This window comes from Fistularia commersonii, chromosome 12, assembly GCF_037954325.1.
Source record: "Fistularia commersonii isolate RoL2024-O1a breed Wild chromosome 12, RoL_Fcom_v1.0, whole genome shotgun sequence".
Taxonomy (NCBI): Eukaryota; Metazoa; Chordata; class Actinopteri; order Syngnathiformes; family Fistulariidae; genus Fistularia; species Fistularia commersonii.
In genome coordinates, this window is record NC_141295.1 from 10715665 (window position 1) to 10729101 (window position 13437).

The 13437-nt window shown below is 40.6% G+C and overlaps 2 protein-coding genes across 2 annotated transcripts; one reads left to right on the plus strand and one right to left on the minus strand.

Moving 5' to 3' along the window:
• The first annotated feature begins 2822 nt into the window (after positions 1 to 2822).
• Positions 2823 to 6714, plus strand: emp1a (epithelial membrane protein 1a). The gene is made up of 5 exons (XM_086157002.1): positions 2823 to 2980; positions 3770 to 3853; positions 4032 to 4131; positions 4300 to 4440; positions 5363 to 6714. Exons 2-5 carry the CDS (start codon positions 3779 to 3781, stop codon positions 5518 to 5520), a joined length of 474 nt encoding a protein of 157 aa, XP_086013128.1. The 5' UTR covers positions 2823 to 2980; positions 3770 to 3778; the 3' UTR covers positions 5521 to 6714.
• A 19-nt stretch (positions 6715 to 6733) lies between these two features.
• Positions 6734 to 12637, minus strand: f8a (coagulation factor VIII associated). Its single transcript, XM_086157000.1, has 12 exons — positions 12151 to 12637; positions 11628 to 11674; positions 11446 to 11518; positions 10080 to 10239; positions 9850 to 9918; positions 9574 to 9694; positions 9292 to 9384; positions 9082 to 9146; positions 7798 to 7879; positions 7636 to 7682; positions 7259 to 7314; positions 6734 to 7147 (listed from the first exon to the last, which is right to left on the minus strand). The coding sequence occupies exons 1-12, from the start codon at positions 12270 to 12272 to the stop codon at positions 7066 to 7068; spliced, it is 1017 nt and encodes a 338-aa protein (XP_086013126.1). The 5' UTR covers positions 12273 to 12637; the 3' UTR covers positions 6734 to 7065.
• Positions 12638 to 13437: the final 800 nt, after the last annotated feature.

Sequence of the window (13437 nt, forward strand, 5' to 3'; positions counted from 1 at the left end):
GTGTTGCCTTGGATTTGCATGGGAGTGCTATAAGCCTCACTGTCCAAAGGCAACAGGAGCCTCTGGAATTAATCAGAAATGCTCAGACTTTTGGAGCCCCACGCAGCTTAAATCCTGCAGTGACAGCTGTGGTAATCGAATGGATGTAGCAGGAATGTGCAGTTCAGAAGAAGCCGAGTACAGTTGGGAAATGGGGAACGTGTGAGGGACAAAGATTTTGTTTGTTTTTTAATTGAGTCCATATTAGTACCTCACCAAAATGTTGCGAGTGACTTCAGTTGTCATGTGAAACCCAGGAAAAAATTGAGAATCGTCCCACTTAGAAAAAAAGATAACACGCTGAACTTGTTGGTTTGAGCCAGCTCAATGCTTCGGTCACAGTGCACCCATCATATGGTCTGATGAGATATGAAAATGATCTGGAATAAGCAGCAGCTGCTACTCTTAATGTGTTTCCAATGAGAGCTCGCTGCACATTGAATATGATATTTTACTCTTTGTTGAGGCCCACATGTTGTGGCAGGAAAGGAGAACGCTGCAGAGCCAGAAGGCGAGTAAGAGTGTAGGTCTCCCACTCACTCAGACGATATGACGCGCTGTCAGGGGTCCACTGCAATGGCTGCAGACTTCTGTTCACATTCACTGAGAGGAGAAAAAACTCATTCCCCTTCACTATTCCCATATCCTTCAACAATAAGACCGATTTTGAATCAATTCAATCTCCAAAGCACGAAATTAAATAGATTGTCTGACTGCTGCAATATGTACTAAATACCTTGATATGTAGAAATAGACTTAACACATCTATCAAATAGCCAGTCAGATATGTGTTTAGATTGGAACATTATTTGGGTGTACTGAACCAATTTAATGATACTAGGTGTTTGAAAAATCTTTCATCTTGTGTCAAATTCAGATACTGCGGATCTGTTAAGTACTTTATTATTTTTTTCCAGCCTACTATTCTGATTTATTTCACACTTGGGCTGCTCGCACCACTGAGTGAGGCTGTAGTGTCAACAAATAAGGGAGTGGTCAGTGAAAAGGCTCAGGAAGTAATTATGGTATCTGTCTTCATCCAGCCACCACAGGGATAAAGCAGCCATTGTCTTATGAGAACCAGGACTACCTCGGTTCATGTCGTCTTAACTTCTCCGGCCTGAGGGGAGGGAGATCAAAATACCCACAGGAAGCAAAATGAGCATATTTAATTCAATTACTATTTATTTTTATAAAGGAGATTCTTTTTAAAAAAGCTTTCCCTCATCCAAGACAAGCGATAAAAGGCTTTGCTTGACGCATGTTGTCTGCCGAGTAATCCCATAATAACACGGTATTATTTGATCGCAGTCAGTAATCGCACTTATATGACGATATCTTTTGAAAACAGCAGTTTGCGGGTTGCGAGCTGACACCCCTGGAACTCCGAAAAATCTGGAACAATGTCCATGCAAGGAGGAAATGGACAGAGAGATAAGGGTGTGAAATAAGTAGATGCAGCCTTTGAGAGGACCAGTTCCTTCTTCAACATAACGGTCATGGGCTGCTCCTTTTAAGGTAGCACATTGGCAACCCTCAGCTCACCCATTGTACATGTGACAGCATGAATTCAAAAAATCTATATTCTATCATTAAATGTTTTTTAACATGCCTGTGACTGATGCCTGTGACCGTTTCATCCTTTTACATGGGCCATTTCCCATTCTGTAAACGCCAAATACGTGCGCTGAAAAACAAACCCCAAAAAAGCTTTAACTTCATTCATTCATTCATTTTTGTGTGAGGAAACCAAAGAACCTGGAGGAAAACCCACATAGACATTGGGAGAATGTACAAACTCCACAGAGAAAGGTCTGAATCGAACCAGGGACTTTCTTGCTTGAAGGAGGAAGCACTAACCTCTGCATCACTGTGCTCCTCGAAATCTTCAACTTTTCACTTGCAGGTGAAATAACAATTAATTTATTAATTATAAGTGTTTCTCAACTCACATGCTATTGTATATTTGAAAAGCAGCGTGGCCTTCAAAGCGTTTTGTCCATTCTCACATTTCCATTTTTTCACAGTACAGTGTGTTCCCTTTGATCTATCTATCTATCTATCTATCTATCTATCTATCTATCTATCTATCTATCTATCTATCTATCTATCTATCTATCTATGTCCAGTGTTTTAAGTTTAAAGATTTCTGATTTTTATGGTTATTCCTTGCACCAATGAACATTCCTCACACAAGCACATATACACGTACACATGCACACACACACACACACACAAACACACACACACGAATAATGATGTCTAAATTTTCGAACCTGCCCGAGAAAAGAGGTCAGTGTCAAGGGTCAGTGGTGTTTGAATGGCAACGACTGCTACTCTGCAGTTTATTCCCGGAGTCGCTACTTAATCTCGGTCAATGAATAATTTCAGGCGTGTGTGGGATGAATTGGAGAAAAATCAATGCAGGTGGAGCAGGAAGTCAAGGGAACCAGGTGCCTGTGTATCCAAGATATCCTTACTAAAACAGTGCCAGAGCAACTTTAGAAGGGGCACCCTTAATAATTTTGCAAAAAAATCTCTTTGTTAAACTTATGAGTACTCAAAAGTAACATCTCACAGGCCCTTGAGAGAGTGAATGAGTTTGAAGGCTCAGCATCCGGAGAGAATCTGAGTTTCTTTTAGCAAGCAGGGATATTTCAATGAGGGGAGGAGAGGGGAGAAAAAACAACACACACGCACACACGCAGACACACACACAGAAACACACGCACACAGAGACACACGCACACAACTTTTTTTTAAACTTTATGGGTGGGGCTTGGTGAGGGGAAAGAGGAATGGAGAGGGAAAACAGTGTGATGTGTGTGTATGTGTGAGTGTGTGTGAGTGTGTGTGCAGTGAATTCAAAGCTGGGTGGGTCTACTCCCTTCTTTCGCATTTTCCCAAATAACTCCCAGGCTGAGCGTCAAAGCGCCTTCAGGTAATGTTTATCCTTCATGTTTACAACCGCAGGGGTTCTAGTTTTACGGATGATGCTTTGTGAAACCTAAATACTCGGATGTAGGAGGCGTCGCTGTGCGTGTGGCTCCCCCCCAAAAAAGAAATAGGAAAAACAACTTGAACGAAGTTTAAATGTGTTTTCCTGCGTTAAAGAGCCTCCGGTGGGCTCGACAGATATGTCCCCTTCTTTTCTCCCTTCCAAATGTCTCAGGGTGCGCGTTTATGTTGGAGATGGTCTTCCCGGGCTTTCGGAGCGCAGGGCCCCGGTGTGTAACGGCGCACACACTCGGGAATGCCCGGCCGTCGCCGTCTAAACAAACGCGCCTTTCTTGTCGACGGAAGTGTGGTTCGAAAATCACCTAAAAACCCGTGGAAATAACCCACCCCTTGCCTTTTCACCGCAACTAAACAATACCTATTCATTGTTTTTCAATTTTTCAAAATTTGTTTTTAACTTGTTTAAGTATTTTATTAAGTCGTGGGAACGCTTTCGCGCGCCGCGCTCCCGGCACGGCGGGGCTCCCGGGAGCCCGGATGGTTCTGACAGCAGGGGCGCTCACTTAAAAAAAAAAAAAAAAAAAAAAATCCGCCCTACAAGACGTTTCGGATCTTGCGTGACCAGAGTTCCCCCACCCCCGCACCCCTCCTCTGCCTCCTCCTTATTCAGACGAAGTTTTATTACTGACAGCTGAACGCAAATTCACGATTCCAATTCAAACTGGAAAATAAATGGCCTGTACCCCCCCAACCCTCCTAACTTTGTCTTCAGAGGGTCACAATGTTGATATTAGCTGGAATCGTCGTCCTTCATATTACTGCCATCATCCTGCTGCTTGTGGCCACCATTGACAATGTAAGTGGATTTTCATTATCAGATCCCACCATTAATTTCATGGTAACCCCACCACCCACCAGCTTCCTTATCTATATATTTTATTTATTTTCAAAAATGTGTTTCCTGCGGATACGGCACAGTAAACTGTCTGCATAAAATGGCTTGTTGACACCCTGATGTTATTCTCTGCTTCCAGGCCTGGTGGATTACTGGCACAGTGTCAACAGACCTGTGGGGCAAATGGGAGTTCTCCAAGTCAACCTGGGGCTACGAGAACCTGAAAGACGCCCCGGAGGGTAAGGTTGATGTTGATGATCGTAGAGCTGGTTCTGTTTTTGAATGTGAAGTAAAAACATTAACTGGCCCAAAAATTCCTGATGCGCCAGTTAAATAATATCACTTGTTCACCTTGCACTGACTTTGTGTGTGTGTGTGTTTGTGTGTTTTCTATTGCCCCACTGCAGAGTATATCCAAACGGTGCAGGCGACCTCCGTGCTGGCCTGCATCTTCTCCATCCTAGCCTTGTTTGTGTTTGTGGCCCAGCTTTTCACGCTGCCCAAAGGCCAGAGGTTCACCTTCACTGGTGTTTTACAACTAATAGCCAGTGAGTCGGAGGGGGTGTCAAATGTCTGCAGAGAATCTTTTTTTTTTTCTTTTTTAGTGAAACCACTAAAGTAACAGCACAAATGTCATTTTCTCTGTGATAAACAAGCGATACGAAAATATCGCTGGATGCTCTTGACGTTGGCTGATTGTTTGCTATTATCGTTAAGAATATTGTGACCCAGTCCGGACCTTGACTAACATTCTTCTCAACTCCATCTGACATCTGATTTAGTCTTCCGTTCCGACCTTGAAATTTGTTATATTTCATGCCTCAGTGAAGAAGGGATGTGTGAAACTAGCGGCCGTGTCAAACTCCTGACTCGCTGGACTCATTCGATAACATATCATTTGCATATCTCTGTACCTACAGACTCTCTGATGCAACATTTTTTTTAAAACATATATTACAGCATGGTGTAGGTTTCCTTCATTCCTTTGTCTTTGGCATGTTATCTGAAAGCGCAGTAATGGATTAACAGCCAACCCAGTGCCTCGGGTGATGGAAATATTAGTTCTAAATATAATGGTCACTTAGCTGCTATTTGTTCAGATGTTTCCCTCAAAACAAAGGCGAACCACATGATGGCGACAGGGACAAAAGATAACCAGGAATTAATTGTTTGCGGTTGAATCGAGGGATCGCCGAAGTGTGTGGGGGGCCTCATGCTGAGCCGCATTAATAAAAATCTGAAATGCACGCTTATCAATTTTCTCACAGCATTGCATCTTAAATCCTCAGTCCTGAATTTTCATCCTTTTTAGAGCCATAGTGCTAGGATATTTAAGCTCCCTGCTATGACCTGGTTATCCTTTGGGCCTTGATAATAATGATAACGATAATAATACGACAGATAATTAGCTTCTAACCACTGAATCTGGATATGAGATGTCTAAAAGTATTCCTGTCACCTTGCCTACAGGTCTGTGTATCATGATAGCAGCCTCCATCTACACAGCCCAGCTGCACATCAATGAGGATGGAGCCTACGGACACTCCTATGTCTTGGCCTGGATCTCTTTTGTCCTCACCCTTCTCTTAGCGATCATCTACCTCGTCCTGCGGAAAAAGAGCGAATGAGATGAATGAGGCCAGTGAAAGGATCGTACGCTCACTGAAATTGGGATGTTTAGTAACAGGCTTTTTTTTTTCAATTCCAAATTTGGGAAAGGGGGGGTTAATTGACCTACATTTTTAATTTTGGACATCATAATTTGAACTCTCGCTCATTTTAAACAAAGAGCTAAAAGCTTGGGTTGTTTTCCCATTTCTGGTCATCTCTAACTCACCCATGTTTTTAACTTCACGTCCTTCCAAATTATGGTCGCAATCAGATGGACGTCAAATGAAAAAAAATAAAAAGACCTCAAGTAACAGCATGACCATAACATCATGATTTTTTCCTATCATTCCCACTGGGTGGTTCCATGTAGGTTTGTAAAACTCAGTTGACATACTGTATATAATACTTTGAATAGTAAGATATTTTGGGAAAACATTTATATGTGTTTGAGATTAGTAGCGCTCTTACAATTTTTTATGAATGAAGCTACAAGGTATGTAGCCAGTTAGCGTTTGGATTTCATAGTAGAAGAGCTTGTAGGTAGATGTTGATAACCAAAATTCTTTTGCGGGGCCAGCTGTTTCGGCCTTCGTGCACAGCTGGGGGCCAAACTACTTCAGGCAGTTGCTCTGTACTTAGCGTGTGATGGCACGAGTGGGATCGTTGTGCAGTGCCGCAAAGGAACCCCTTCCCTCCACCCAGAAAAAAAGGTGTGTGTGTGTGTGTGGGGGGGGGGTGAAAATACTCATGGAGATCACAGTGCCTGCCATCCTGGACCATCAAGTTGAGGCTTATGGCTTTGGCGGCTAACTTTCAACCGCAAGAGGTGAAAGCTCTGTATCTAGAAAGGTACGGCAGGATGGCAGCACTGCAACATTCTTGTCGCAGTACTTGAACAGTCAGAATACACAAATCCTAGTTTTTCGCTATCAGTACTTATCTATCATTTTATATCTGAAGTGTATCCCTTTTTTATCTATACATTGTAACCTTTATATTTTTTTAACATTTGTATCAAGTGTCTTTAACCCTGTTGGTTTTTTTGTTTGTTTTTAGTTGGCTGCTAATGTAAGAAAGTACTTACAACTTATACAAGTGAACATGGCGCTTTCATTTTTCAACATGTCAGAACTATGCATTTGAAGGTATTGTCTGTAATTGAATTGGAATCAAGCCATATCATTTATTAATAAAATATAAAAAAAACTAAACATTCGGGTTTCATCCATCGAGCTTTCAGTTTTAATCTGACATTATTTTGAGGCAGAAGACAAAATAAACATCCACTGCTGTAGCTTTTCAGAAACTCAATGTTTCTATGTATGTACTCCAACATTAGAATCCTGGTAAATATTTCAACATCAAGATAGTAAACAAAAACAATATACATTTCATTTAAGATTTTCTTCATCAATATTATGTGAGTTTCTGTGTATGGGTTTCAACATTGAGACTTTAAAAATAAAATTTTCCTCAGGTCCTACAACAGACCCAGTAACAAGAAGGAATGTTCCATGATAGTAGCATTTTTCCCAAAGGAAGCAAATAAAAAGGGGGCTGCACTAAATCCCTTGGCCAGACGGTGTGATGCGTTCTTGAACCACCAGGTGGAGGAGGTGGTTCTGCTCTGCGGTCAAAAAGGGCCTAAGAGGGGGAAAACAAGTATAAAAAAAAAAATTAAAATGGGGGGAAAAAAAGGAGGAATTAACTACTATTCAATGACTACTGTGACAGAATTAACAGTTCAGCGCTCACCACAACTCTGTTTGAAGAGACTTGAGGGACTCTGTGTCTTTCTCCTGACATGCCATCTGCAAAACAGATCAGCTATTGTAAACGAAACAAAAATATTTCAGATGGCCTTGAAAGTGCGGCATTCCTTTTTTCTTTTAATCGGGCGTCTTGCAAAAGGAATACTACTGATCACTGGCAGTCAAAAGCAAAAACACAAGGAAGACTGCAAATGCTGCAATTGAATTGAGAAAGTCCAAGTCTGTTGGCAGAGAAATACAATTCCCTGCACTGTTATCGCTCTCATGTCAAGGCCCGAAGACTCTCATTTTTTCCTGCATGAGCTAAGAACAATCAGGAAATCCTGTGAACTAGAAAACTATGCGGATGATGAAACTCACCACAACTGACTGGAGGAGCAGGAAAACATTCTCAGGCAGGAAAGTCACTGAAACAAAGTAGTGTTGTGGATCAGAACAATGACTCAAGACACGAGTGATCCAAGAGAGGTGTTTAATTTTTCTAATGCTGTGAGCTCAAACTGAATTTGGATGTCCACCCACCTTGACTGTGAGGGTCAAAAGACTCCCATGCGTATCTCTCCAGAGTCTGTGCATGTTCTGGTAACAGCTTCTGGGGCGGGGGCTGCCACAGAAAACAATAAAGTAGATATTGCTGTGCTAACAACTACTTATTTAAAATTACTCCTTTGGAAGTTGTGAGCTAATTCTTTTTGTAGAGGTTTTATCATCTTGATCCTTTCTTAGACTGAACTTGTTGTATGCGTAATAATCCCAACCTACTCAGTGCATTATGAATGCCAATCCCTTTCCACTAGATGAGATAATCCCTAAAGAGTTTTTTCAACATGACCTGTTCTGTAATTTTCAATCATGATATCTCGGTTGATATGACTTACTTCTAATATATTTGAACCATTAACCGTGACATATGGCCTTTAAAACTGGTCCGATAACCATACAGTGGACCTACTACAATGCAAATTGTGCTCTTAAGGTCTCAGTTTTCCTACCTTGGAACACACTCGAGAAGGGACAAACCATTTATACCCTATTTTGAAACAGACAATGCCAGAGTGCTGTTCACAGGCTCATTTAATGGCACATGGTAAAAACTTTTATATTCATTGGCTATGTGGTGCATTAGTCAATGGCAAAATCTGTTCAAATTTCCATGGTCAAGAGAGAGGAGGGGTATCGCATGGCCGCTCAACAGGGACTCCTCAGCTCTCGGAGGCAGGGATCTGGCACAGAACAGGGTTTTCCAGAAATTGTTTTCTATTACAATTTTTGTAAATATTTTTAGCCGGTATTACAGAGTGAACACTTCAAAAAACTACAAACTCTCCTCTAGAAAGCGGTGAAGATAAAGCAACAGATTACACCGATATTTAAACATGACAGATAACATGAAGCTGTATTATTAACAATCTTTTAACTATCTTATTTGAGAAAGAAAAGATGGCTGAATTAAAGCAGGACTATCTAGGGAATTGAAGTATTCCAAAACTGGAAATGTCAAATGATGACGACTAAAATGGGGTGTAAATTAAACGGTCAGAGCTGGAGTCAAGAGCCAACAGAGACAGGACCATAAAGGAATTAAATCATCTGACGAATACCATTAAATAATGCAACTGCAGTCTGTGTATGGTTGCAGACATAATCGCGTGAGTGTCGTTTTACTGGACTAGATAATCTGGGTTTTGTTTGTCAAGAGCTCTTGTGGAAACAAGTGTGCTTCTCCAAATACCGAGGTGAGTTTTTAGGCGTCAAATATTGAATGCTTTCCAACCCGAGTGGAATAGATAAAATCAATGCACGTACCTCTAACAACATGAGCAGTAAAACTCTAGAGATCTCGCATCTTGCCACAATGTCCAGAAAAGCACCTTTGAAGAATTTGAGACATTTTAAATGGAAGGAAATAAGGGATACAAAAGCCAGTTATCATGGCTTAACACCAGTAATGGAAAAATCTCAAGAAGTTTAAAGCTGTGTATGTTTTGTGCAGGATTATATTTATTTAGGCCTCACCAACAGGTGTGCTGGTGCCTGGTAGCTGTAGTCCTCTTTCTTGGCTAATAAGCTGCATCTCTGTGAACACTGTCAACGCTCCATCATAGTCCCCTGCAAATGGTAAAGTCCAACACAGTCCAATAGCATAAAAAATACATTTAAACACACTGTGGATATTCTGATTGGTAAGATGTACACCCATTTATATAGAAATTCCAGTGTCAGTGGTTGCTGTTGCCTCCTCTAGCCCAGCTGGAGGAGGCATCGGCAGCATGAGGTAAATAGATAGACAAAACTCACGTGTCAAAATTTTACATGAAGCCATTTCTCCCATTGACAGAAGAGCTTCAATTGGTGTCTGGGTCTGCAAATCAGCAGCCCTCTGATAATGAACAATCGCCTCCCCCGGCCTATTCATCTCCTATTGAAGACAGACGAAGAGCAGAGGTCAGCGTATCACATCACATAAAATACTATAACTTGATGGGTCAAAGGGAATATGTCAAGCAAAAATAGAAATAGATCTTTTGGAATTCATCTTTTGGGACAGCATAAAACTGGGATCCAGATGTTTACCTTGAGTGCACTGCCAAGTTCTAGACATAGACTGGCTGCCATCACAGGTTGGGTCATCTCAATGTACACCTGAAATTCATGAGTGTGTTAACATATTTTAATTTCTTCTTCGGGAATCTGATAATATCAGAGGCATGTACTCTGAAAAAGTTCTGCTTCACTACAATTTGCTTAAGAAACCCATTTATTTATTTGTCGCGTCAGACGTTTCTTATACAAAATCCATGTACCTTGATTGCAAAGCTAAAGCAGTTGAGGGCAGCCTGAAGATGCTCATCGAAACCAGGGGCCTGCAGCGCCCTGTTCTCCTTCTCAGATGAGAGAAAGAGGCGTGCGGCGTCGGTTAATGCCAGAGCCTCGCCAGGAGCATTGAAGAGAGTCTGCTCACACCTGCAGTCAGATGCAAACCACGGAAAAACATGTGCACCATTGACCGTTATGCTCACCATCCATGCTGGGACAACATTGACACACAGAACAATAACAGATTATCCACATTGTATATGGTTTTAGGAATCTCTGAACCAGTAACATTTTTTTTTTATTCAGATGACAACTGATGGAGGCTGAAAAACCATTGCTTCCAGACAGCATTCTCTATATGAACCAGGACACGATGATATGATAAGGCCTAATAGCGCGTGACGGTCAAAAATGTCATTGAGATAGTAATAAAGCCCCCCTTTTTTTCTTGGTTGTTTTAGCGTGGATGTTAAAATTGCTGGTAAGTATGCCATCTCAGTTCCTTCTCATTGTCACTGAAATAGGGGCATGGTGATATGATACAAAAAGGAACATAAAGTATCCTTTTTATCGATGCTGTTATATCATGATACCTGCTTGGGTAGGGAAACTCATACACATAAATAAACTTTAGTTTCATTAGAATAATGACAGATTGATCTCACTATTTTCGGGATGTTTCTGTTGAGTTTTTAGCTTACAGATTTGTTGCATATGTGCTAATCTTTCCATCATAAAAAATGTAAAGAAAGTAATCATTAAAATGATCCCTGGCAATAAAGTTATTCTTCTTAATATTCTATGTCAAAGAATCACACGATCAAGTATCTCATTTCAATCCATTTTTAACTTGGCGGTTTTGACGCAAACAATCCGTTACAGCTGCTTCCTCACAGTAAATGTCCTGTACATTTCTCTGCACTGCTTACATTTCTTTTCACTGTTTCATTTTTCTTCTACTCTGTTTACATCACATTGCAATAATATGCTTATAAATAAATTAAAAAATGTTTTTGTGTGTTTTTTTTTTTTTTTTTGCTAGCTATCCGGCCTCGCTGTGGATACAAAGCAAGAATTTCATTGCACAGCGAAAAACTTTTCCAGACTGTACAATATGACAATGAACACTTGAATCTGAAATGTCCTGCTCAAAATTTGAATGTTGTAAGAAGCAAATAAGTGCTCCTCAGATTTCTTACAAGCAGAGCAAAACTAGGTTAATCGATTGTTGGTGAATTTTTACAAGTTTATTAGTTTGGGAGATATTTTTAAAAACAACTAAAGTGATTTATTCAGTACGACTCCTGTAGTCATGGTGATACAGCTGGTACAAATGGGTGATTGTCGTTTTACCGAGCCATGGCCAGGTTGCAGAAGGCAGCGTACTGCAGGCAATCCTGCTGCTTCAGCTCCTTGGCTAACTGGCCTGAGAGAAAAGGGCCAAACCAAGACATTTCATGGAACACTAAATCTTTACAACAATAAACCATTAAAGAAGCTAAAAAACATAGCTGTGGTGATTTAAGTTGGCTTACCGAACTGTTCACTCGCTTCCGCTACATTGGGCTTTCGAAGAAAACGTCTGTGACACACAAAAAAACAACAAAAAACAAACTTAAAACACCAATTATGGAGTGGAAAATTAAACCTTGTAAACGTTAAATACTTGATTTTGATGACAACATGTTAATTCAACCTTAACGTTAAATGATCCCTGCAGTATTTTAGCTACTTTACCCTTGCTAGCGGGGGCTTTAACCAGCTGTCAAGTACCGTCGTAATACCGTAGTTAATTTATTCAAAATAATACAATAAAAAGCCTATATAATTGATGCAAGGATAACAATTAAAATGATACAACTTTGTTTGAATCATGTAAAGCCATTCAGAATGTCCGTAATAACCGTAAAAGAGAACATCGCTGAGATGCTAACCGTTACCTTGGGCGAATGTTAGCTTACTTGCTGTATCACTTATGCGTAACATTGTTGTTAGGCAAAGATCATACTGGTAGCTAAGGCAGTTTTATTCTTCGAAAATAAAACGAGATAATCTTACTTTTTCAGTTTATTTGAAACGGCACGGTATCTTGCCAAAAAGTCTCCCTCTGCAGCCATGGTAAATCCAGGAAAAGGTAACCAGGCCTGACCGGGAAGTCGACTTGACAGGAGCATTGTCATTGGTCCGTCGGATCCATATCTTGGAGTGTCATTGGTTATTGTATCCAATGGGTGGAGCTTATCAACAGACAATAACAAAGTCTTCTTTTCTTTTCAGCTACTCCCTACAGGGGTCGCCACAGCGAATCATCCTCCTCCATCAACCCTATTCTCTGTATCCTCGTCTCAAACCAACTAATTTTATATCTTCTGTCACTGAATCCACAAATCTTCCATTTGGTCTTCTACTAGACATCCTGCCATGCAGTTCCAACCTCAGCATCCTTCTATCAATATGTTTCCACTATCCCTCCTCTCTACATGGCCAAACCATCTCAGTCTGGCTTCCTCAACATCTTCACATTTTTTCCACACTCTCCATTGCTCTGGACTTTTAACCTAAATTCTTAACCCTTCAATGTCCTCGAAGAAGCCACCACACGTGGATCTATGTTTATATATAAATGTTTATAAAGCAGTATAACCACCCAGGGTAAAAACAAGACAGGAGGGGGAGTGAAATAAGGTGAAATAAGGTCATGTGACTTGAAGAGACTGATTAGGAAACATGTATTGCTCAATAAATAATAAATTATTATATCTAAAAAAAAATAGAACAGATCATTAAAGGGTTAAAATCATTCACCTTCTTTATGTCGACTTCCTGTCGCCTCACCACTTGGGTCCCTCTCATTCATGCACATATATTTTGTCTTTCTATAGCTAACCTTCATTCTTCTTTCCATAGCATAGCTCCATCTCTTGAGATTTTCCTCCATCTGTTCACTGCGCTCACTACAGATCACAATTTTTCTGCCAACATCATGGCATCCAGCTTGAACTTCAGGGACACACCACTGTCTCACAACTTGCATACATGTCCTGCACCAGTCTTACCAGTCTTCTGTCACTCCAGACTTCCTTATACAGTAGTAGCAGACAATAACAAATTTAAAACAGATTTTTCCCCTAGCCTTGAAAAAACTGTAGGCTCAGCTGTGGGGATATAGAATTATATCACACTCTATTTTATCATTTTATTTTCAAATGAAAATTAGGAACATATCTGTTGTAGTCATGTTTTGAAGATGTAACGCTAAATGTTAGTAACTAACATTATGTTAGCAACATCCCACAGGTGGGATGTGAGTTAGAGGCGAAGGAAAAATTCCGGAGTGAGTTAGAT